Source organism: Rattus norvegicus, chromosome 17 (assembly GCF_036323735.1).
Source record: "Rattus norvegicus strain BN/NHsdMcwi chromosome 17, GRCr8, whole genome shotgun sequence".
In the NCBI taxonomy this organism is placed as follows: Eukaryota; Metazoa; Chordata; class Mammalia; order Rodentia; family Muridae; genus Rattus; species Rattus norvegicus.
This window is the reverse complement of record NC_086035.1, coordinates 1,296,866-1,323,291: the sequence shown is the minus strand read 5'-3', so window position 1 is coordinate 1,323,291 and position 26,426 is coordinate 1,296,866. Positions and strand designations below refer to the sequence as shown.

The following is a 26,426-nucleotide window of genomic DNA, read 5'->3' as shown; positions in this document are numbered from 1 at the left end:
TCTGGATCCCATTATAGATGGTCATGAGCCACCAAATGGTTGTTGGGAATTGAACTGAGGACCTCTGGAAGAGCAGCCAGTGCTCATAACTGCTGAGCCATCTTTCCAGCCCTATTTCTCTCTTTGAAATGCCTTTTAAGGATAAAGACATTCAATAAACTGGCATAAAAATCATTTCTGCAGGGACTAAACCACCATTCAAAGAGTACACATAGACAGACCCATGGCTCCAGCTGCATATGTAGCAGAGGATGGCTTTGTTGGGCACCAATGGGTGGAGAAGCCCTTGGTCCTGCCAGGACTTGATCCTTCCTCCCAGTTTAGGGGAATGTCAGGGCGGGGAAGCGGGAAGGGGTGGGTGGATGGGGAGGGGGAATACCCTTATAGAAGAAGGGGGGAGGAGATGGGGGGGGATATGGACAGGAAATCAGGAAAGGGATAACACTGAAATGTAAATAAATAAAAAATATCCAATGAAAAAAATCATTTCTGGTAATCACATGTGTCTTTAGCATCTCTGAATATTCTTTGGTGTTTATCCTATTTGTTCATTTGTAATATGTGAGCCTTTTTTTCTTAAAGCATCTTCTCAGTAATTTGTCTACATTATTAATCCTTTATAAAAATTAATTTTAGGCTTTGTTGATCATCTCCGTTAATTTTAAAAAAGCATTCTTCCACTAATTTTGCTTTGATTCTATTTTCTTAGTTTTTTTCAATGTTAGCATTCCTTATCTTCTATGAATTATTACATACAAATTTTGATATGTAGTATTTCTATTATTAACCAGCCTTCCTGGATGTTAAAACAGCAGGACTCATGGGATGACATGAATGAGTTCATTTATTCACACGATGCTCAATCAAACCCCACTTTGAAAGCCAATTTTTCTCCATACCCCTGAAAGTGGAAAATTTCTTGATTCTTTTGGCCTGTTTTCTTCATCACCATTACCATTACCATTACCATTACCATTACCATTACTACCACCACCACCATCACCACCACCACCTGTGGTCACTTCTAGCCACCAAGAGACAAATGGCCAAAAGTTCAGTTTGGTAATTGCTAAGTATAAAAATAAAGACCTCAACATTCCTTTAGCCTTAAGGTCATGGCCTTTCAGAGTCTGGACCTGATGTAAGTTGTTTGCAGTGGGTATGTGGGGCTATTGCTTCATTATATGACTTCATTATATGACTTATGCTTTGCCTGTGCTCCTGCTTCCCAGGCTGCTGCTAACTTCCTCAGCATTGGCTTGGGAGATAAAGTAAGAAGTAGCAATGATCTTCCATGAGGTTGTATAAGTCTTAGACATTCTTCCTCCTGGACGTTTTTCTGTATTCTTCAGATTCACTACTTCCTCCCCAAGAAGCCAGTTGTCCAAGTTCTTACTAAGGTCATCTTGAAATCTCCTCTTTCTCTTACCTTTGACTCTCATCTCTTCCAAAGGAAATGTGCATCTTGTCACTATAAACTGGGAGTAAGCCTGTCTCAAACGCATGAATCTACTAAACTTCACAAAAATACTTTTCTTATTTACATAGTTTATGCATCTCTAAGGATCTCTGCATTAAAGTTTACTTTGTCAGGTCTTCTATCATTCTGAGGTACTCAGCATGTCTTTGTTCACCTTGATTTTACCCCCAATCTTTTTTTTTTTCTTTAATATTTACACCTGTCTTGTAAGAAACATTTGGATTTCATTTTCATTGAGTCTTCTTTAGGCAAACTTAATCCAGCAAGCCTATTCTTTTTGAAACATGTGGGTTGACTTCTACTATTGGTGTTTTCCATTAATCATGGTTTTACTTATCTTTTCCTGTCTCTGCTGTGCTAGTCAGTTTTCTGATTGATGTTACAGAATGCCTGATTGAGCAATGTGAAGCAGGATTTATTTTATTCCAAGTAGCAGTAAGTAGTCACTGGTTCTATTGTTTTCAGGGTCATGGTGAGGCCTTCTCTTTTCTGTGTGATTCGTTTCATTTTATGAAGAACAGAAGCAGAGAGTAAGGAAGGAACAGAAGACCAGATATAAACTGGGAGTAAGCCTGTCTCAAACGCATGAATCTTAGTGACCTACTTCCTGTAACAAGACTCCACCCCTTAAAGTTTTCAGAACCTTCTAAACCAGGGCTACTAGTTGTTAATCAAGAATTCAGCAGCTCACTGTGGGGAAGACATTTTATATTTATTCTATAATAACTGCCTTATATTGGGGTGACTTGAGTTCTATCTTTGCCTATTGAGAACTTGTATACCCCTTTAATATTCCATTACATTAATTCTGACATATAATGTGCATACTTCATCAGAAGTTTACCAATCTCTGTTCCTCTTTCCAGTAAAAACCTCTTTTAACACTTCAAGTACTGTCACTGTCTGCACAGCTTTCTGTTACTGTAACAATTATCTAAGATAACTTAAGAGGAGGGAATGTTTGGCTCAGTTTTGGAGGTTTCAGCTGAGGGTGCCTTGGCACCATTGTTTCTGGGCCTGAAACATCATGATGGGTGCATGGTATAACAAGCTACTTACCCTACAGTGTTCACAAAGCAGAGAGGAAGAGGAAAAACTGGGACTGCAATACCTCCTTTAAGGGCATACTCTCAGTGACCTAGGTCCTCCTGCTAGCCTCTACTTGTTACAAGTTTTGATCACTTCCCAGTAGGGCAAGGCTGGGGAGTTAAGTATTCCTAAGTGGAACTTTGAAGGGTATGCAACACCCAAGCTATAGCACTGCAGTCATAGTCTACATTATTATCATATAATATTCTTATTTTCTTTTATTTTTATATATTCAAATCGTTTCTATTGTTGTGATTGTTGCTTTTTAAGGCCAGTGATTGTTTACCATTTTTTTTTTTAGGCTAATCATTCCTTATTTGGTTTAATCCTTTAAGTTCAAAATCCTTTAAAAGATTCTCTAGTGAAAGCCCATTGGTCTTGTCTGATAATATTTGCTTTAATTAAAATCTAGGTTGGCAGTTCTCTTCCCTTGGCACTTTGAAGTCGCTCTCCCATTGTCTCCAGGCTTCAGTGTTACTATGGAGATGCCTGCCTTTCTTGGTGTCATTCCATTGAGAGGTAATCCGACCTTTTTAAGGACTCTCAAGTCTCTGCTACTTTATTCTGTAAATTTTATTTCTGTTTCTAGTGACACATTTTATTTATATACACACTCTTCATATTTCCCTCTAGCTTTTTGAACCTTTGCACTTTATTTGGGGTCATTCCTTCAGATCTTTCATAATTTTCTGTTAAGATGTTTCATATTCTCTTTATCTCACCACTGCATTTTAGATGCCAGTAACTAAAAATTTCATTTCCAGAATCTCTTTTAAAAAAATCTGTCTTGAAGGTGGGTTTTTTGTTTTTTTGTTTTGTTTTGCTTTTTGTTGTTGTTTTGAGACAGGACCTCGATATGTAGCTCTGGCTAACCTGGAACTCCCTATGTAGACCAGACTGGCCTAAAACCCGGAGATCCACATGCCTCTGCCTCCTGAGTGCAGAAATTAAAAGTCTATGCCATCATGCTTGGCTATCTGATACTTCTTGACATTTTATTTATTCTCATGCTTCCTGTCTAGTAATTTAAAACCACCAAAACATACTTTAGCTACAATTTAAAAATACCTATTACTCTACTAATGGAAACTACCAGGGTTCTACTTCTGTTGCACATTTCCTGTACTGGATTTTGTTCATGATGGCTGTTTTTATATATTTGTTTCAGTTTTGGGATTGTAAACTGCTTGATGGGGCTTTATCTCTGAGGTCTGAGAGGTGTTAAACATGCTTCTCTTGAAAGGATGTACCTGCTTCTTTCCAGCTACCTGGACACAAGTAATTGAGTAGCTATTGTTTTGGGATTTCTCAGATCCTGTGAATTGTGCAAATGCAAATCCTAAATCTGTCTGTAGGTGTAGAAAAGTATCATAGAAAATCAACAGTGACTTGAAAAAGAGATGCCCAGACAGGCACATCCTTCTCTTTTTCTATTGTCTAGATTTTTCTTTTAGTTTTTCTATTCTGGAAGGATATTACATTTCAATTTTTCTTACTTTATTTATTTATTTATTTACTTATTTATTTATTTTATTTTTTTTTTTCGGAGCTGGGGACCGAACCCAGGACCTTGCGCTTCCTAGGTAAGGGCTCTACCACTGAGCTAAATCCCCAGCCCAATTTTTCTTACTTTAAATGGAGGGTTTTTTTGTTTGTTTGTTTGTTTTACTTCCAATATTGGCTTTAATAAGGCCCTGTGTGGATGAAGGCTGTATTCTGTAGCCAAAACTATTAAAATTCATGATTATATAACTAACATGGCTAATGTCTTTGGGATAGCAGTATTAACAGTAAGTATTACCTCAATAAGCTAGCTTTCAGATCCTTACTTAGATGTCCTGTTAGTATGTAATACATTTTTGAGAGGTAAGCTGTACATCCTGAGTAGCCTTACAAAAATACTTTATCTAGTACTTAATGGTGCTTTTGTGTGAAAAAGCTCACATGATCTAAGAATTCCCCATTTATTTGTGTAGACATGTAGATGCAAATATATATGCATACACACATGGAGGGCAGAGGTTGATACCTTCCTTGATCATTCTCTACCTTATTGAGAAGTTCTGTCTAAAACAGAGATCACTGAATGACTGGCTAGTGAGCCTAAGGAATCTCCCTGTCCTCCTCCCTTTAAAAACAGTGGCAGGGTTATAGGTGCAAACACCCATACCCAGGCTTTGTACCCAGATGTTGGTGATATGACTTCAGGTCACTTTACTGACCAAGCCATCTTCTGACACCAGTTCTTGTTTAGCTGCAAAATTTTCAGGCTTATTTATTATCTGACATGAGGTGAAATACTACATCAAAGTCACAGCTTTAGTTTTGCAAATATAAAAATCTCTTTGAATACTATTCTATAGATATCATATGAGACTAAGTCAGGAGGGCTGGGAACACAGCTCAGTGGTAGAGCACATGTCTACCATACACAAAGGCCTTTTGTTTGAGACACAGCCTCATATATCTCAGGCTGCCCTCACACTTGCTATGTGGCTGAGGATGACGTTAATCTTTTGATCCTTATGCTTCTATGCCCTATGTGTCTGTCACCACTCTGTTATGTGACTCTGGGGATTGAACACAGGGTTTCATGCAGGGTAGACAAGTACTCTACCAACCACACCAACCCTTGATTTTTAAATGTTAAGATTTAATTTACTTTTTTTTGGCAAAGAAGGGTAGATCTACTTCATCTCTCTATTACTTACATCTTCCTCCATCTGCCTCTCTTTCCATTAGCTAAAATAATATATCAAGGGAGAAAGGCTGCAACCCAAACTCACCTAACATTCTTATGTTTTCATTCCTATTGTTTTTCATGAGCTTTTTGATGAATCCATTAAAGATCTTCTTGTCCAATAATATATGTTTGCCTTTTATATTGTGAACATAAGTAGAAACCAATTGTAATAAAGTATTGCAGGGCTAATTATATTATTATTATATTTTAATATAATTATACTAAAAGTCTCTTTGGTGTTCAAGTAAAATTCTCTTGAAATGCTTGTGTTATCATGATTGTTACTGGGTGCTAGGTGTTGAGTCTAAGGTCTCATGCATATAAAACATATGCTTTAAGTGGGGTACACTACAGTCCTATTTTTGTAGTCTAAATTGGCTTAATTTTGCTATGTTATCAATTATCAGTGATTTTGCATGCAATATAGTCAATCCAACAATGCTTAGATTAACTTCAGAAATTCTTACCTTGAGGTAACTAGCATAGTGATGGAGGTTCACAACATCAGCATCCCTACAAGAGGATGACAGGCAACTAACAAGAACAAAAGCTTCTCCAAGGGCAGTAAGGATAATTAACTTCATTTTATGACTGTTCCCACTTTATTATATAAGACAAGCATGGCAATGCAGTTACCTAATAGGCACTCAAAGGTGAGGAGTCTTGTTAGCTAGAAGGGTATTCCTTTAACAAGAAAGATTTCTTTCATTTAAATCAAAGTTTATTTTGGATTTATCAAATCACTTGTAGTTTCAGCTCTGAAAGGCTTTACATCTTAAACCAAGGCCAGCCTGGACTATAGACTGGGTTCCAGGACAGCCAGGGCTACACACTGAGAATCCCGTCTCAAAACCCCAGCCTCCCAAATAATTTTATTTAACTCTAGTTTTGTAGTTACTCCCCTTTACTCAGGTTGTTGTTACTAGCTTCATCTATATTCCTAAATGTTTCTCTTTAAAGTTTTTTCCTACTGTTATGCAAACAAGTGACTCTTGATATAGCACTCCTGTGAAAATAGTCTACTAATTTTTGGTATCTGCAAAGAATGGAGATCTCTTTGTTGACTAGGCATAGTATATCCAAAAAAGACCCTACTGTAGGCAGGATAATGATCCCCCAACAAAGAAATTTGTGTCAAGGAGCCTTTTCTAATGTAGTTAAAAGACTGTGCACCTGAAAATAAGATTATTTTGGTGAGCTCCTAAAACAAAAACCACTGTGGAAGGTTCAGGAAATGCACCATCCTTGGCTTTGAAGAGGTCAAGTCAAGGTGTGGCGATTCTTCCACTTCCTAGGAAGGAAGGCAGCTTCTCTAACATTTGGATTTTAGCTTTAGGAGACTTGTATGGCAATTGTGGCCTACAAAACCACATGACACATTAAGAACACATTTGGCTTCAGGTGCTTGTCTGGGAGACGTCGGACAGGCAGAATTCATTCAGCTCCTGCTCAATACGCTGTCTTGCAGAGGGCAGCTGGCTGCGTGGTGTGCTCTCCCTCAGGGTAAGGCACAGTCGCTGCTCATCTCAGAAGGTGAGGAAAATCCGAACCCCAGGGGTCACCTTGTTTGTGCATGGGCTGCTAGTTTTTCACTCGCAAGAGTTACGATAAACTAGGCAAACCCACGAAAACGCCCTCTTAAAACTCGCCTCCTGACGCTCCTTGGCGACAAAGCCAGGACTCACACTGTCCTTTACGGTCCTGGGAGGATGTCACACGCCTGAGGTCGTGGATTCTTTTACAGAAGAGGTTCGATGTCAGCGACTTGCAGTACCAAGTCTCGCGATATTTGGATTTTAGAGGACTGCGCCAGGCCAATCTCGCCCGGAGAGGAAGTCGCTTCCGCTCGTTGAAAGGATAGACCGTCTTCTCGCGATATCTGGAGGGAGGCGAGCGATGGAGCGCTGAGGAGCTCATTCTCGCGGGATTTATAGGCTCCGGCGAGCGTTGTTTGGTGGTTGAGGTGACGCCGCCGCGTCAGGCCCCACACAGCGCCCGACGCTCCGGGCGGGCAATGTCGGGCAGCAGGCCCACGTGCTGTGCCCTCCTCTCCGCTGAAAGCGGCGGGGTTGCTGGGCGCCATCACCTGACCCGATGGACGCCTCTGCCCCGCATCCCCGCGCAGACTCCCACAAAGGTATGAGCTCCGAGCTCGCGCCTCTGCGCAGAAACACGTCCTCAGGGCACTTCCGGAAGCGGTTTCCGCGTGGTTCCCGTGATTGACAGCGGACGATTTCGAACCCTTTCACCGCGGGAAGTCCTCGGCTTTGTGATTCAGCCTTAGGAGCCGGGACTAAAGGATGTAGTGCTGTCCCTCTGCTGAGCAGTGGGATCAGATTCCTCATCTGTAAAATGAATGAGAATTATTGGTTTTCGGTGACTATTCGATGCCAGTGATTACACTTTTGGTCCATGGAGTTCAGTAAATGTCATTTTTGTCTTTGTGTATTGCCAGTTACTAGTCCATAGGAGGGATTTGCCAAGTAGATGTGCAAAGGCCTATTTAGTTCAGTTTACTACATGGTGTATTGAAGCAGAATTTTGACTCTACTAGGTAACCAAGAGCTTTTGAAGGTGTAGTTATACAAACCATCAGGGACGCAGATTAGCCCCCTAGCTTCTATTAATAAAAGTGATTGCAGTAACAAATTACAAAGTTAACTCAACCAGGCATGTGAGAGTCAGAGACCAGCTTGGGTAAATCAGTTTTTATGAACTCAAGGGCTGGAATCCAGGTCACCAATGTTAGCAGCAAGTTCGCTTACGGGTGGAACCAACCAGACAGCCCTTACAGAACAGATTTACAATTGAGTGTTCTATACCCTGGAATCATGTGATAAATCTTGCCTTTCCTTTGAGGAAGATATCTCATGAAAGTAAGGAGGGATTCAGTGCTAATTTCAGGGTAAGAAACCAACGTTGGACTCGTTGGACTGAAAATTGGTCATGTTGTAATTAAGGACCTACAAATAGAAATGCCTTTATGAGTCTGACTGGTAAAGGCAAACAGTGAATCTTCTAAGTGGTGATGGTGGGACTGGTATGCTTGTTCCTCGGTTGAATCTATTAGATTTAGTCACTTTGGTATTTTAGGGGGAAAATTGCTGATGGGTAAAACAGACCACTCAAAGGCTCTGATGAGGAAGTATGTTTCCCATGTTGGAAACAAGCAAATAAGGCACTTTGGAATTGAGGGAGGCACACCAATCATAAGGAAACACCCCAGTACCACCTTTCACAGAGAAGTCCTTCCATGTCCAGCAATTCCAGTCTTTGTAGTAAAGAATCTTTCCTGGCTCCAACTTCATCTATTTGATTCTAGAAGTTATCCAAACTCAGGTACAAAGGTGCTTATAAAAGATGTAGTGGTGTTTTTCACATACAAGCCTACCAGAGAAACTTCTCTGAAATGTGCTTTCCCATAGCATGCCTTTCTCTTCTTTTTGTAAAAAGCACCTTTTGCCATTATGTTTATGCCTATGAGTTTTTTAGGGCCTATATATCTCACTAGATCAATAATTTGTTTTCACTTAAAAGTTCAGCTTATGTTTTTATTTTTTTTAATTAGAGGGTTTATTATTCCAATATGTGTAGATAAAGAATTAGATATCTAGAATCATTAAAATATATTTAAACTACTGATACACAAAGTTTTTCAATAAGTCAAACTATAGGACTAAATTAATATTCATGAATTGATGGTACAAGTGAAGGTTAGAGGAATAGAGAGAAGGGTATAGAATAGTATGTTTTGTTCATTGATGTTTTAGGCATTTTTCATATGTACATTAATGTATTGATTGATTTATTGATGATCCCCTTGGGGGTACATTCTTGAAAAGGAAGTATCTCTAGTGGAAAAAAAACAGACAAAAACAAATAAACATATTTAAACAGATTGTAAATGCTATTATGGTCATAAAATACTGAGAGAATAATGGGATATCTACTAAATTAGGTGGACTAGAGGTAGATTGGTTGTGAGTGATTCAAGATAAAGTGATGGTAGCGTATACTGAGGGAAGAGTAATCCAACTACTAACTAAATCAAATCTGATGCTGCCTTTTAAAATAGTTTTATTAGAATACAGCCATGCTCATTTAGTTATTGTCTGTGGCTGCTTTTTGCTTTAAAGAGTAAGAGACTGTACTCACTAAACTATAATTTAACAATCGCTAGTAGTCGACTGTAGAAAAAGTTTGCTAGCTCTTGCTTTCCAGAGATGTTGGCATAGAGAAAAATGATAGTTTTTGTTTGTTTTCATTTGTTTATTTTTTTGAGATAGGGTTTCTCTATGAAGCCCTGACTGTTCTGCTCTATAGTTCTTAGTCCAAACTAGCCTCTAACTCAGAGAACTCAGAGTTCTATCTGCCTTTGTCTCCTGAGTGCTTGGATTAAAGATTTGCACCACCACACCCAGCTGTGATTTGTTTTTGATGTAAAACCAGAAAAAAGATTGCAGTGGAATGCATGTAGGAGTAATAGAAAAAGAGGTATAAAGGCTACCTTGAAAAGTTGTCTGTGAATGATCCTAGTTAATAAGATGCCAGCAAACTGCTCACTACCATTTTTGACAGTGTTCTTCATTATATGGTACAGTGTCTGATGAACAATTGATATTTAAAACATGTATGTTGAGTGTCAAATTAAGGAATTAGGTCTTTAAAATGAGAGGGTATATCCGAGGTAAGGAGATGCATTGTTTAAAACAGAAATAATGTGTTAAGAATGACTGTAGTGGCATCATTAGCTTAGTCTCAGCCTGTACTGTTTTAGAAAGAAGATACTTTGACTTGCACATCTTTTTTAACTGTGTAGTAGAGTGTTAATTTCATAATAGTATAATAGTTCTCAGTTTGGGTCTAAAAGTATAGAATAGGAGAACATGTTTTTTCATGTGATTTTGGATAACTATGGTAAGACCACCTCAGCAAAGTTAGTGCGAATAATGCTTTTGAGGAATAATTGAAGAGTCACAGTGAGCTGTTCTTGCTTAAAACAGCATACATCCATCACTGTAACAGTGAATGTTATAAAGCTCTAACTGGAGCTCTTCAGGAAGATCCCAGGAAGTCATTAATGGTCTTGTGGGATTAGTGTGGAGTGTGTAAGAAAAATAATTTCCATTATCCTTACAGATATAGCGATATATTTCTTAGATCCTTGCAATGAGGAATTCCATTTGAAAACATATTTTTAGTTAGTGTCCTTTATTATTGCCCTTTAGATGTGCTTAATAACATATTTTAGAAGACCTTTCTCCATTCATAGTGTTTGTCTTCAGGATAGAAAATAAAATAGAAGTCTCAACAGTTAACACAGAATAAGTTCATACATAGATCATTCAGTGAATGACGGGCTCTAACAAAAGGATCTTAGAATTCATCTCTTTTTAAAGACTTATTTTAAGTGTATGAGTGTTTTGCCTACATATATATGTGTATCACCTGGTACGCAGGGAAATCAGAAGAGGATGTTGGATAACCTAGAATTTGAGTTATGGATGGTTGTGAACCACCATGTGAATACTGGAAATTGAAATCTGGTCTTCTCCATGAGCTTTAAACACGCTTAGCTTCAGAGCCATCTCTCTGCCCCTAGAACTCATCTCTTATTACTTGAGGTATTCTAAACCCAAAAGGTACAAGCTGTGATGACTGTGACATCATTGTAGTTAAATAAGAGGTTCCCTTAGTTAGTTATCTACCCTGTGTCCAGGGAGGGATGGAGTAAACATAAAAAGCACATGCCACAAAAATGTACTGTCCTGAACATTTTAGCTTACTCCTTACTGAATCTATTTCTTTTACTGTATCATATAATGAGACTATGTATAATGTTCACGAGTCAGCAAGACTATTTAAATCAGTAGCTTTCAGCTCTGGTTGTAATAAACAAATAGTGAAAACAAACGTTCCTGGCTCACATCCATTAATCGGAACCTCCAGAGGTAGTCTCCTGGCAATATATTTTTAAGCCTGGCAATTATACTATTAATGATACACAGCCAGGATAAAAACTACAGAAAATAGATTATACTGGTGATTATAGGAAAACATCTGATAATATATTTTAGAAAAATCTTATACGAAAATAAATATGGTCTATTTTGTTTCAGTTATTTGGAAAATATGTTGGTGTTTTTCTCAGTAAGTAACTAAGGTGTGACTTCATAAGCTTCTTGAAAAATTAATTTTCTTCCTTTTTATAGACAGGTGGTGTCCAGGAGAAAGATGTCTTGCTCCTTCTTTGGATAATAAAAAGCTTTGTGAAGCAAGCATAAAATCTATTACTGTGGATGAAAATGGGGAGCCTTTTGCAGTTGTCCTGTATCCAGATTTTCAAGAAAAGAAAATACCTCTTCAGAGACTTCAAGAAGTAAAATCAACTAAAGACCACTCCAGAAGTCTTATATTTGATGATGAAGATTTAGAAAAACCTTATTTCCCAGATCAAAAAATTCCATCATTGGTTAGTGCTTTTCAATTATCGGAAGATGGAGACTCAATTCCTTATACTATTAATAGGTACTTGCGAGATTACCAAAGGGAGGGAGCTCAGTTTCTCTACAGACACTACATCAAGGGAAGAGGATGTATTCTTGGTGATGACATGGGACTTGGAAAAACAATACAGGTATTTAAATTAATTACCTTATAATTAAAGATAAGCTCACATATATGTGTGAATATACTATGTGAATCTCTGTAATAGCACTTGTTACCGTAAGCTTTTATTTGTGTTTATCTCACTAGCTAGATGGAAAAGTTTCAAAATTGAGGGCAGTGACTCAGTGTCTCATTGTTTTATTTTCAGTACTTCATTGGTATTTGGGAAATAACAACTTAGAGAAAATGCTTTATACAATGTAAAAATTTAATTAACTTCTAGAGCCCCAAATTCTTTAAAACAGAAACAAAATAGCCCTTGCATTTTGAAGACAAATTGTGGTTTATAATTCATATTGTAGGACTAGAGGTTTGTAAAGAGAAGTGAGCTAAATCTCCTTTCAAAATGACATTTAATTTCATTTTTTAAAAATGTATATTTATAAATTTAAATTTATTCTTTCCCTTCTCCCAACTCCTCTCAAATTTTCCCCCTTTCCCAAGTTTCTTTTTCTCCTAAAAAAGGAAAGAAACAAAGAAACAAAGAAAGAGACAAACCAAGGAATCAACCAACCACCGAGCACACACACTCAAAAGAAAAACAAAGCAAAGAAAACCCATTGAATCCATTTTATGTTGGTCAACGACTCTTGAGCATAAGGCCTGCCCTGGAGTGTGGTTGATATATCCAATGTCACACCACTGAAGTGACACCCATTTTCCCTCTTTGATCAGCTATTTGGAAATAGCTTATTGGTTAGGAGTGAGACTCTGCCTTCTTCCATTGGCATGAACTTGTGTAGGGCTTCTATATGCTGTTGCAGTTTCAGAGTCCATGTGTATATCAGCCCTGTTACAGCTAGACAATGCTATTTCCTTGAAGTTGTCCATGACCTCTTACAATCTTTCCGTTTCTCCTTCAGCTTCAGTCTGTGAGCCTTGAGGGGCAGGGTGTAATGAAGACGTCCACCTACTGCAGTAGTCCAAAGTCTCCCACTCTGCACTAGCACTGTTTTTAAAAAAAGTATGATTCCAAAGTTCTCTGTGTCTTATGTTCTATGAGAAGAAGAAAAAGGAAAAAATAAAAGGAATGTGGTTGGTTTTTTTTTTTTAATGAAAAAAACTTTTGTGGAGGTTGGAGGGAAACTAGGTCTTTTGTTTGAATTTTGAGGTGTTGTTTCCCAGCTTCATATTTATTCTATATTATGAGGTGACTATATGTGAGGAAAGATGGTCTATAAAAGTGTTTGCTTGCAGAGTTTAGAAAGGAATGTCTGTAAAAACAAAGCTTTCCCTGACTGGGTTTTTCTCCACCCCTCTCTGAAATAAAAGGTCATGGCCTTTTATTATTCTAGATGTGACATTCTTAATTTTTTATTTCACTTTTTTCTGAAATCAGTTTTGTAAATGTTCCACAATAAAGCACCTTCTGATTATTTTCTTTGAAATTAGTTTTATAAATCTTCATTCTAAATTTGTCATAGATCTCCTGATTCTGATTTTTATAGGCATGTACTGGCCAATGGATTGTGGTAGAGCCGGCCTTACTTTTTCCAAATATTCACCTTCTCCTTGCTGTGGAGTAGCAGCCTGACTAAAGTGTTTCTCTAATTTTGTTTGTCATGCAGCTTTGGACAGACTTAGGCCAGCAAAAATATCATAGAAGTGATGAGTGTCATTGTGTCCCTGCTCCATGAACCACCTGCATGATTCTTCACATCCTCCTTTTCCCTTTGGATAGTAGCACATTCTAGTAAGCATTACTTTAATTAACACACTAAGTTGAGTGATTTCCATGGTTTTAATTTCCCTCTCCACTTAAGGCGTATTCTCAAGAAAAGTCAAGCTACTCTAGGTTGGAGTTACTGGATGTCTCCTTTGCTCCTGCTAATCCCATTCATCTCTAGCTGGCTGGATACACACACACACACACACACACACACACACACACACACACACATACACACACACACGCACGCACGCACATTCATGCACGTGTGCCACAGAGGATGACTTGTAGCAGCTGGATACACACACACACACACACACACACACACACACACACACACGCACGCACGCACGCACATTCATGCACGTGTGCCACAGAGGATGACTTGTAGCAGTTTTCCTACCATGTGGGTACCAGGGAACTGAGCTCAAGTCATCAGGCATGTGCCTTTGTCCACTGAGCCATCTCCCTAGCCCTCCCTGGATTCTTCAATAACTTTCAGTTTGTCTGTCTTTTTCTTAACTGGACTTTCAGTCTGTCTCCTTGTCACTTCTGTCCTCTTCCCCCCATCAGCTGGGTTTCATGTTACTAAGTAACCAAAACAGCCTGTTATTGGCGTCTCTAGACTCTCTCAGCCCCTAGCACAGTGCCTGCCGTGTCAGGGGTAGATATGTGCTGTCTATGTGGTTGCTTCAGTCTTTTGTTTTTGTTTTGTTTTGTTTTGTTTTTCTTTTTTCTTTTTTTTCGGAGCTGGGGACCAAACCCAGGGCCTCTACCACTGAGCTAAATCCCCAACCCCTTGTTTTTGTTTTTACATTTAATATTAATGTAGTTGCATCAATTTTTATTTGGTTTCTGTTTTATTTTCAGTCTTTTTCAATTTTCAATTAATTACAACTTTCTCTGTCCTTGCTCTTTTATTTTTTGCATGGCATACATATGTTGTGTCTGACAGTCCTTGTCTTTGAAAAAGAATCTATGATATTCTTTTAAAAATATGTGTACGTGTGCTGTCTGTCTGTATGTCTGAGCACATACAAGCACATGTGACAGTCAGACAACTTTTTGGAGTTCATTGTCCACCATATGTGCATCAGATCTAACTTAGGAAGTCTGTCTTGGTGGCAAGTCTTTTCACCTGGTGAGCCTTTTTGCTGGCCCAGTCTTTACTTTTTATGTAGAGCGTCCTGTCTGCTTATACACAGTGTCCTATTGAGCTATGATTTTATTATTTACTTTTATTTATATGCCATTCTCTTTTTTTTTTTTTTTTTTTTTTGCTGTCTTTTGGATAGATTGTGTTGCGTTTCCTTGAATCCTGCTTGTTGAGTAGGTAGTTACCTTTTCCTAGTGATTACCCCAGAGCTCAGGATAAATGTTTTCTACTTATCAAATATAGCATGCATTTATTTTCTTTGTGGACAGAACAAGGACCTTAGGAACTGTAACTACCCCTAGACCTAACCTTGATTTAGATAAAGTAGTTGTAGCCTAAAATCTTGTCATTTGATGCCAACAAAAGGTAGTTTGGTTTTATTTTTAAGTCAGTATACCTTGTTTTCCTGCCTGTTTGCCATTTTTCTTGCTCTTACATTTTGCTTGTACTACTGCTCTTTTGCATAGAGTCATCTACTTGTGCTTAGATGGTTTTTCACAAATACTACTTTTATATTTTATATTAATATTTTTATATTTCATATATTATAAGCGTGTGGTTCTTTTTGTGATGAATTGGCTGGTTTTAGTTGAAAATAACTTCACTTTGCATTCTTGAATATTATTACTAAGTATAAAAACCTAGATTATTGTTATTGTCCTTACTACTTTACTTTGAAAGTATTCTATTGTATAGTGTCTTTATTGTTTTTTATTACTTTGTATTTAATTGTTGTTGTTTTGTAGGTAATCTGATCTTATTTACACTAGCCTCTTTTAAATCAATTTTATGTCTCGGTTTTATTTTATAAAGTACATATTTGTGATTTTGTTAATTTTTAAACTTTTTCATGGCAAGTAATTAATATTCATCACTAATGAGCCTATGGCTTAAGATATTATCTTAAATGATCAACTTTTATTTCTTCAAATAAATCTCATTAGCATTCCTTTTATCATTTGTGACTAAGATCATAAATATCTACATATTAAAAAATACTTTTTTTATAAGGTATGCACTGTCAAGAAAATATATGGAATTACAGTCACATCTGTAATTTGTAACTTGTAAACAACCTGGAAAAGTTGAAGGTTGCTCAAGTTTGAGGCCACCTTGATGGGACTACGAAGTGAGTTCTAAGCTACACGGGGGCTCAAATGAGACTTACTGCCAGCTCCTTTATTTAGCTCCAAATACAAACTTTCCTTTATAGTTTTTCTAATTCTGTAATTTATAATTTATTTTAAAGTAATGAGTTATTTCCTTCTATATGGATATCCACCTCATAACATATTCATCCCACATCTTTAACCCTGCTGATACTGTTTTGGTCATTTTTACAGATAACTATTTAGGGAGTTTAATTCCCTTGTTGAAGTTCTCGTAGTTGCCAAATAACCAGAGCTAACATTTGAACCAACAAGTATCTAATTGATTGTGTGCTCTTTGCAGTTGATTGTTGGGATTTGCATCCTTTTTTTTTTTTTTTTTGGTTCTTTTTTTCCGGAGCTGAGGACCGAACCCAGGGCCTTGCACTTCCTAGGCAAGTGCTCTACCACTGAGCTAAATCCCCAACTCCCAGATGCTATATTTTGATGAGCGTATTAGCCTATCTTAAATTAGCCTCTGTTGTTCATTAGATAAACAAAGGTACAAACTTGTGAGGCAAATACTTTTTCCTTGAAGGAATTTATTTTCTACAGAAAAAGAAAAAAATGTATAGTTTATTCTAGAGGCTTTGAAAAGATAGTTTCCATGGATAGAAACAAATACAGAAACAAATACTAAGGTATCTCAGATGATGGAATCACGAAAGAACTCATCAGTGGGCAGAATTGTCCTGAGAGGAGATGGCGATGTGGAGTTTGATGTGTTGCTTGATGTGTTACTTGTTAATTCAAAGAAAGTATCAGGGGTTGGGGATTTAACTCAGTGGTAGAGCGCTTGCCTAGCAAGTTCAAGGCCCTGGGTTCGGTCCCCAGCTCCGGAAAAAAGAAAAGAAAGAAAGAAAGAAAGTACTCATGTTTTTATGTCTCCTTTAACACCTTTGCCTCCAGTGTGCTACTGATTGGTGATTGGTGGGCTACTGTTTGCCTCTCGTGTGTTACTGATTGGTGATTGGTGTGCCACTGTTTGCCTCTAGTGTGTTACTTGTCCAGTAAAGTTATACATAGTGATAAAAAAAGTCCTTTTTCTTTCAGGTTATTTCATTTCTGGCTGCAGTTTTGCATAAAAAGGGAACTCGTGAAGATATTGAAAATAACATGCCAGAGTTTTTACTAAAAAGTATGAAAAAGGAGTCTTCTTCTACAGCCAGAAAGGTGAATATCTAGAAGTGTTCAGCTTATAAAGCAAACATTGCAAACACAGAAGCATTTAAACACAATGTAATGTATCTTACATTTTAATACAAGGGTTTAGACATAAAAATATTATTTTTGAAAGATTGCCAATTTCATCTGCTAGTTAAGTCAGATTATTTCTCAAGAATGGCAAGATGAATTTCAACTTAAACTTGCTTGGGAGTTTCAATCTATTACTCGACTGTATTTCCACAACTCATTTTGTTGAATTTACGTGCATATGTATGTAAGGTTAATTCAGTCCTTCATTAATTTGTTTCTAATTTGTGTAAGAACAAGAAGAGGCAGTACAGATATTGGTAGCAAAGGTGCATCATGGATATTTTGTATATTCACACCAGAAGATTATGCTTCTCTCTGCCTCTGCTCTTGTGACAGTGAATGAGACTCATAAATGTGTTCATAAATATATATAGCTTTTATAGAAATACAAGACTTTTTCCCTCCAGATAGCTAATCAGGACCAACTCTGCCGAGGTTAGACAAGATTGGACATGTTCAGGGTGGAGTGATTGTACACAAAATAAGAGATTTGTAATAAAACAATAAAATTATCATAGAGTGTTACATTTATGTTCTTTTTATGTGTACATGCTTGCATGTGCACGTGTATGCAGAAGAACATGCTAACGAGGGTCAGAGGCTGATTGTCAGGTGTCTTCTTTTTCACCTTAGTTTGTGAGTCAGGGTCTCTCACTTAATTTGGAGCTTGCTGATCCAACTCGACTGGCTGGCCAGCGAGCCCCCAGGGATCTCTTGGTTCTGCCTCCTCATTGCTGGCATTACAGGTGTTCACTCCCACCCAGTTTGCCAAGGATTGAACTCAGTTCCTCGTGTTTGCACAGCAAGTACTTTACCAACTGAGTGATCCTTATGTGCTTTTATGCTGCCTCAGTATCTAGAAAATTGGATAAGAATACAGATGGAGTTTTTTGATGAAAACAGTTATTATTTTATAAGTGTAATGAACTATATTCCTCAAGTTCTAAGATGGAGTTTCTTCCATATACGTCTCAGTCATCAGATTACTGAGAAGTCCAGGTTTGCTCCAGTGACCTCAGAAAGGTACTGATTTTGGGTATTTTTGTTATTATTTTAAATTATCTTACTATTTTAACAGCTCCATGCTTACTGAGTCTCAGATTCAGTTTTATCCTAGGGTGATGATCCTTAGTGTGTTTAAATATTTCAAAGACTTAAGCTTACTTTTAGCTCTGAGTTCATTCAATTCTGTAGTGCTAAATGGTTCTACAGAGTTTATCTGCCATTATATGCCACTTATGACAACTAGACTGGCAAGAGAAAAACGAAGAGAAATAGTGTGATTTAAAACATAAATACAGTTAAATGTTTTCAGAATGCTCCAGTAATAGTGAGAGTAGGAAAAGAGAAACGTATCCTCTGTGTGGTTGACAAAGTTGACAGTGGAGCCTTCACTAGTTCTTCCCTTCCTTGCGCTCGTGCGCTCTCTCTCGCGCTCTCTCTCTCTCTCTCTCTCTCTCTCTCTCTTTCTCTGTGTATACTGAATTATGTGTGTGTGCATATGTACTGAAATCCTTTGCCACAGTGTACATTGCTTTTATTAGATCTTCTGTAGCTATAATTTTATTAATTTGTGTTATCTATATTCTAATAAATTCTATTAATGTGTAAATGTTTCTTTGAGTACTACTTTAGCTCCGTTCCAAAATTTTGGAAAGTAGTACTGTTTTCATTATTCTTCTCTAAATATCTGCAACTCTGATTTTGTTCTTTTTACCCAAGTACTATTTAAAAGAGAAGTCTTAAAATTTCCAGATGATTATACTATTTGGTACAGAGTGATGGAACAACTTAACTCTGTGTTTTTTCTTACAGAATAATATAACTATGTTTTTATGTAAAGTATTTTTAATGTTTTGATGCTTTATTGTGCTGAATGTCAAGAATTCCAGCACAATTAGCAGATTTACATTGAGGATTGGATGATAGGGACATTACAAATAAAAATACCAAGATAACAAATTTTGCATAAGAGCTAAGTTTACAGTTGTGAAAGACCTTTGAATTTGCCTTACTCTTTTTTGATATGCCAACTCTACTATAAACTCTGTGTATGGGGAAACCTTGTGACCCAGTATGTAAGTATTCCTTCAACATTTGTCACCTGAAAACCTGTCATGTGTGTCTCAGGAAGTACTCTATGATGTCATTTACTGAAAAACAGTTTGGGGGGGTGCGTATTAGAATTTACTTAACAAAGAAACCTCATATCCACCAATTACTTATATGGCTACTGCTAAGGCACTTAAGCTCAGCTCTCTTGAGAAGCTCATGTCCATATATGGATATGTACTGTCCTTTTCCTAAATATCTTTCTCTATGTTAAAGTCCATGCTTGAACCTAGGCTAAAATCTTCTCTTAATAAACTTCAACTCTGTTTCATGCTTTCTCATCCTGAAACCTTTCTGCAGTGTAGTGAGGAATCCTGATCTCCTGTGAGTGACAGTCTCCAAAAAGGAACTCATACCTGGACAGGTGGCAGCTGTGTCTCTTCTGATGATTTTCTTGTTTATTTCAGCAACTGAGTTCTGAGAAATCCATATTGAACTCTCTGTTATGCTGAGGGTGTTCATTTATATTGTATTTGTGTTGGTTCTCATTAATCTCTTTCGGTTTGGTTTCATTACTTAGTTGACAAATTATTTGTTGACTTCTGAGTTCAAAATTTTATCTTATAACTTGACCCAAATAATTATAAATTATAAAATTAAAAATTATTTTCTGTTCCATATTTTAGATGATGGTTCAATGCTGAATTGATTTTTTTTCTCCATTGAAAGGAAATTTCTTTTTGTTGAAGTACCTAAGATTCCATCTTTAAAATCCCCTCACCCCCAAAGCCATAATATTTACTGTAGAATTCTAACAAATAAGTTCACTTTTGAAAAATGTGCCCAGGGGCTAGAGAGATGGCTCTACAGTTAGGAGAATGTACTGCTCTTGCAGAGGACCAGGGTTTGGTTCCTATCATCCACAGCTCACAGTCATTTATAACTCCAGCTCTAGGGGATTGGATGCTTCTGGTCTCTATAGGCACCTGCATGCATATATTGCACATATACATAGAAACATAAATTTGGTAGATTTTTTACTTAATTTAAAAATATGCAGAGTACTCTTTTTTTAAATAGGGGACACTAAATATTGGTGGCAGAGTAAACTTTTTTGACAATAGACTGATTCCACTAATTTTTTCTTTTTTTTTTCTTTTTTTTTTTTTTTGGTTCTTTTTTTTTGGAGCTGGGGACCGAACCCAGGGCCTTGCGCTTCCTAGGTAAGCGCTCTACCACTGAGCTAAATCCCCAGCCCCTAATTTTTTCTTAAAATCCCTTTTATTGATCCAGTCCTTCCAACTGCTTCAGTCTGTTGGATTCTGTTATTGTTTCTATGGCTGTTTGTTTTGTGATTTCTTTCTCATAGATACAGTGTGGTCTTCTCAGTTCTGTGAGGGATGGGGATGTTGTACTCACTTGCTGTCTTCCTGAACTGTTTACTCTGCCGGGAGTCCTTTCCAGGCAGCCCAGCTCTGTTACAGATTGGTTTTCATATTTGCTCTTCGTTTGCTTGGCAGCAGTGCATGTATGTTTTCAGAGAGTTTGTTTGAAGTAGCATACATTTTTGAAAGAAGTTTTGTGGAAAAGAGAATAAATGAAATAAAGATAAAGATAATGCCAGAATTAAAACAGAACCTTGAAAATCTGATTTCAATCTCCTTGAAAAATAAACAATGAATGAATTAAATGTTACAAATTAAGCAGTAGTAGTTTGAACTAGGGCTGTATGTATGTGTGAGAGAGATTGTTTTATATACATTCTGAAACTTTTCAGGTATGAATAAGTCTTTAAGGAATGCATGAAATATAAGTGCCAATGAATTCCTAAAGGAAAAAACACAAATCATGCATTTCACGTGCTGCTTTTTGGAATGATTCATTAAATTTAGACTAAGTTTATACTGTAACTTGGTCTTTATGAAATAAATCATAGTAAGTTAATTAAAAATATCATCTTGTAAGATCAAACTTTGGAGATTCTAAGAAGAATGTTTAATAAAAGGGAGGTTGGTAGAGAGATAGACCAGTGGGTTAAGTACTTGCTGTAATGATAACATGAATTCATACCCCTAGTACCTGTGTAGAAAAGTAATGTCAGTGCTGGGAAACAGACAAGCAGATCCCAGCATGCCAGCCAGCCAGCTTAGCCAAAAACAGATGCTTGTCTGCCTGCCTGCCTGCCTGCCTGCCTGTCTGCCTGCCTGCTTTCCTTCCTCCCTTCCTTCCCTCCCTCCCTCCCTCCCTCCCTCCCTCCCTCCCTCCTTCCTTCCTTCCTTCCTTCCTTCCTTCCTTCCTTCCTTCCTTCCTTCCTTCCTTCCTTCTTTTCTTTCTTTTTATTTAATTTTCACTCTACATCCTACTCACTGGACCCCTTCTAGTCACCCTGTCCCACAATCCTTCCCCCAACCCCTGACCCCTCTCCCTTTCTCCTCTGAGCGGTTGGGGCCCCCTGGATATCCCCACACCCAGGCTTCATGTCTCTGTGAGGTTAGGTGCTTCCTCTCCCATTGAGGCAAGACAAAGAGCCCAGCTAGAAGAACATATCCCACATAGGGCAACGTCTTTTGGGATAGCCCCTGCTCCAGATGTTCAGGATGCACTTGAAGATGGAGCTGCACATCTGTTATATACGTGTAGGGAGGCCTAGGTCCAGCTTTTATATTTTCTTTGGTTGGTGGTTCAGACTTGAGAGATCCAAGGATCTAGGTTAGTTGATTCTGTTGGTCTCCCTGTGGGGAACAGACAGGAAGACATTCAAAGTCAATCTTTGTCCTATCATTACGTGTACACAAACTTGCACCACCCACAGAGAAAATTAAAATTGAAAAATTAAAGAATTTTTTTCTATCAGTTACAATACCAGTGTAAGAAAGATCTGGTACTGAACAAAAGTTCCTTTTGTTAATTTACTTACATTTGCCACCCTTTAAGCTCTTATATAGCTGAAACAGTTGGAAAGTTTGTTTCCTTTCTGTTGCTGGGTAAAAGACTAGTCAGATAAGAGACTTGTCAGATATAACTTGGGGAAGAAAAGGTTTATTTGCTCTACACTTCCAGCTCATAGTCTAGTACCGAAGGCCAGGAATTCGCAGTGGGAAGCTGAAGGCAGGAACCATGGAGTAACACTGCTTCCTGGCTCATTCTCTCACGCTTGCAGGTTCATGCTTAGCTAGCTTTCTTATACAACCCAGGATAGCTTGCCTAAAGATGCTACAGCCCACAGTAGGCTAGGACCGTCCACATAAATTAATAAAGAGAGCTCCCACAGACATTCCCATAGAACAGTTTGATCTAGAAAATTCCTCAATTAAGGCTTCTCAGATGACTCTAGGCTATGTCAAATTGATAGTTAAGGCTAAACAAAACATAAACACTAGGAAGGAAAAATAAGGAGCCAAGCAGGTTTAAAAAAGATCAGTTATGGGGGGTTGCATTGCAAATGGTGGTGCTACTGTGAAAATGCTTATGTATACATCTCCTCAACTTCTGGAGTGACATGTGTGGGTTAAATCCTTAGCACTGCAGTTCTAAGGGTAGGAACTACTGGGGACACAGATGGAGTTTGTACCCACGATTTTCATCTTATAATATACACAATTCAAAGAGAGGCATCACAATTGGATATAGCATTTCGAGCCTTGACTTTGTATTTGAAGGTAGGAGAAAAATGAAATTATAAGGTAAACTATAATAGCAAAAGCTATTTGAAGTGAAGCAAGATGGGAAGAAGGTGCTCCTGTTCTTGATGGATGGGGGTAAGGAGTTAGCTACAGCTAGACTTTGTTTTCTTCTTTCTCTTTATAAACATGGCATATTATTGTTTCTTATAGGTCATAAGTGGCCTGATGAAACATTATACAAAACTTTTTATTTTATAGTATGCTTTATTGCTTCATCTCTTGGGAGTGGGCAAGTATAAACCTTTAGAAAAATGTACTAATAATTCTCGTATATGTAATGACCTAGGAGTATTGGTCACAAAGAAAAATAAAAACATAAGAAGTTTTAAGTAGTTGGTGAGAGAGATATTCAGGGTTAAAAAATAAAAGTAGAGCATCCGAGCACCACTGTGAAAACTAGATTGCTCTAGTTGAAAGCTAAATTAATCAGCTTTCTGTTACTTTAATAAATTACTTGAGATAAGTTACTTTAAAAAAGTTTATTTTGGCTTTTAGTTTTAGAGGTTTTGGTTCATGATCTATTGTCTTCTTGGCTTTACAGCCTGTGGTGAGGCAGTGCATCATGATAGGAATATATGGCAGAGGAAGCTGCTCACTTCATGGAGGACAAAGTGAAAAAGATAGGAGAAATGTTCTCCTAGGTCATTGAACTGTGTCCCAATAGTTCAATTTCCCTTCACAGGGCACTGTCTTTTAAAGTCCCACCATCTCCCCAGAAACCAAGTCTTTACCACACATGCCTTTGGGGACCATTTCATATTTAGACTGTAGCTTATTTCCAAATGGCTAGAAGTTCAATAGAGAACAGGGGGTAGAGGTAATAAGTGTGGATAAGTCTTGAGAACAGAGCTCTGAAGGGAGAGCCTGGTAGCCAAAGATGTGCAGTGGAGAAAACATGCTCTATCTTGTTTCAGTTTGATTTCTGTTTTGTTTTGGAAATTATGCCAGTTGATAAAAGTAGTCCTTTATAAAAATAAAGCTGGCATGTGGGGAAGGCTAGGGCCAGTTTACCATGTTGATTCTAGATTGATAGAAAGACAGATGGGAACCACTGAGTAAAATCAAACCTTGCTGTCTTTGAAGAACATAAACAGTTAATCTTGTAGTCACAGGTGGGAAGGCAGGGTTTGTGGAAATAAACAGGTAAAGTGACTAACAGAAACCTAGGTGGAGGCTCTCTACTTGCTCTAGTTTTCCACTTTTTCATGCCTTCGACTGAGAGAGTCTGAGAAAAAGGGAGTACGGAAGATAAGAAAGCAGCCCCAGAAGACTGTTCAGCGAAGGGTGCTGCCCATTTGCTTTGTATAACTCTATTGTTGGGATCCTAATGCTACTGTTCTCCTCTCAGAGAGTTACTTTTCTCTTCAGTGCCTTTAAAAATAGAAATGAAACATAGCTGTTCCTGTCTGTGGGTTATCTTCTTTGTTCTAACAAAAAACTAATTACGCAAAGATAATTTTTGAGGATCTTTTTTTTGTCCACATTCAGCAAACCAATCATTTGTATTAATTACTTACTTATAGCATCAAAATCAAGGAATGAACTATTGATATTGTACCACTTTATGTTGGAGTTCTTATTAAAAACATGGATGCTTTTCTTCCTGTTTTTAGATGTTCTTAATAGTTGCTCCTCTCTCTGTCCTCTACAACTGGAAGGATGAATTGGATACCTGGGGATATTTCAGAGTTACTGTTTTACATGGTAGCAAAAAAGACAATGAGCTGACTCGTTTAAAGCAAAGGAAATGTGAAATTGCTCTGACGACCTATGAAACACTGCGCTTGTGTCTGGAGGAGCTTAACAGGTAAACTCATGAGAGTAGTGCTATCAGTGCTGCCAACATCAGTTATGTGCATCTTCATATCTCAGCTCAAAATTCAAGCTCCTTTAAGCCTGATTTTCATGTCAGGATTATAAGCCATAGTATGTGATAGCTGACTCCATCTGGATGGCTTCCTACCACTTCATATCATTTCTCTTAAACTCAGAACAGGACTTCTTTCTAAACAGTAAACTTTAGAGAGTAGAGACGTGTCTCAAGTCCATGTATGACACTTTGCATAGATGATACCTACAACAGTATTGAAAGCCGCCTAGAACACTTGGATCTGCACCTTAGATCACTAGCACACCCCTTATGTATCTCCATCAGGTTATGGAGGGAAAAGCCACTATTGACATGTTAAGACACGTCGATGGAAGAAAACCAAATTAAGAGATTTGTTCTGACCTACTTTGTACCCAAATTCCCAGTTCATGTGTATAGGTCCCAATGTTAGAATGTAATCATGTTCAAAGATGTGATTAAGAAAATATTGGGCTGTTGGGGTTGGGGATTTAGCTCAGTGGTAGAGTGCTGCCTAGCAAGTGCAAGGCCCTGGGTTCGGTCCCCAGCTCCGAAAAAAAAAAAAAAAGAAAAGAAAAGAAAAAAAAAAGAAAATATCGGGCTGTTTACATAGGGATATAAGTCAAAATGAGGTGTCCTTACTAGATAACAGACAAGAATCAAGAGCATGTAAGCAGGGAGGACATGTGAGTTACCTAATAAATCTTTTAAGTGCTAAAATACTATGGTTTTAACCAGTGTCAATTATAGTCAGTGAAAGAGACCTTAAAAGTGATTCTTTCAAATCAGCTAAAATGCCCTGGCATGAGATCACACAGACGTAGTCAAGAGTGAAATGTAGTGAGATGAGATGGGGTATACCTGAAACCTTACCTGCTCTGGAGCTGAGGTGAGACGATCATGAATTTAAGGCCAACATGAGCACATATAATGGGGCCTGGGCTCAAAAGTAACAAAAAAAAAGAATATACTAAAAGCACATGCTACAAAGCTATGTGGATTTGGTTAAGCCATCTCATCTGGAAAATAACTGGATGAATTGGATCTGCTCTTGCCAAAATGAGCTGTTCAAACACAGGTGGAAAGTTTCCATTAGAATTAATCTAACAAGGCTGAATCCGTGTACAGTAATCAATAGTGATTTTTACATGTAGTTAGCTTTCATTTCCATGGGTTCCACATGGCTAGAACAAATTAATGATTTCCCTCAACAACTCAGTATAGTATTTTTATATAGCATTTATATTGTGGAGGGTATTACACATTACACAGATTATTTGAAGAATACAGGAAGATATATGTAGATTATATGAAGATACTGTGTCATGTTATGTAAGAGACTTGAACTTCCACATATTTTGGTCCCTGAACCAATCTTCAGATACTAAGGAGCACATTATATAGTGCTGTGAATACTGACCTGGCATAGTTAGATTTTTCTGTAAAGGTCCAGTTAGCAAATATTTTAAGGCTATACATAGGTTCTGTGGATATTCTTTTTTATTTTTCAACTGACTAAAAATATGAAACTATTAATTTGTTGATCATGCAAAACTATTCATAATCTGGGGTTAGCCCAATAGCCACAGTTTGCTGATACCTGTTTTAAAAAATGAATACTTGAGCTCAAC

At 37.7% G+C, this 26,426-nt stretch overlaps 1 protein-coding gene and 1 long non-coding RNA gene across 12 annotated transcripts in view; one reads left to right on the top strand and one right to left on the bottom strand.

Moving 5' to 3' along the window:
* LOC102554174 (uncharacterized) overlaps nucleotides 1-7,131 on the bottom strand; it is a 78,194-nt gene extending 71,063 nt beyond the window's left edge. The window contains exon 1 of the long non-coding RNA XR_360679.4: nucleotides 6,998-7,131. This is a non-coding gene — a long non-coding RNA (uncharacterized LOC102554174). The remainder of the gene's footprint in view (nucleotides 1-6,997) is intronic.
* Ercc6l2 (ERCC excision repair 6 like 2) overlaps nucleotides 85-26,426 on the top strand; it is a 267,327-nt gene continuing 240,985 nt past the window's right edge. For 8 of the 11 annotated variants that reach the window (XR_010058894.1, XR_010058892.1, XR_010058893.1 and 5 more), the window contains exons 1-4: nucleotides 85-7,449; nucleotides 11,525-11,949; nucleotides 17,008-17,127; nucleotides 24,560-24,753. Coding sequence is in view for 7 of the 11 variants with exons in the window: in XM_039096261.2 (XP_038952189.1) it covers nucleotides 7,407-7,449; nucleotides 11,525-11,949; nucleotides 17,008-17,127; nucleotides 24,560-24,753 (782 nt within the window). In the remaining 4 variants the exon portion in view is untranslated. Of the gene's footprint in view, nucleotides 7,450-11,524; nucleotides 11,950-15,794; nucleotides 15,936-17,007; nucleotides 17,128-24,559; nucleotides 24,754-26,426 lie in introns of those variants that run through there. The other 3 variants (NM_001400699.1, XM_039096263.2, XM_063276549.1) reach the window with 3 other exon arrangements.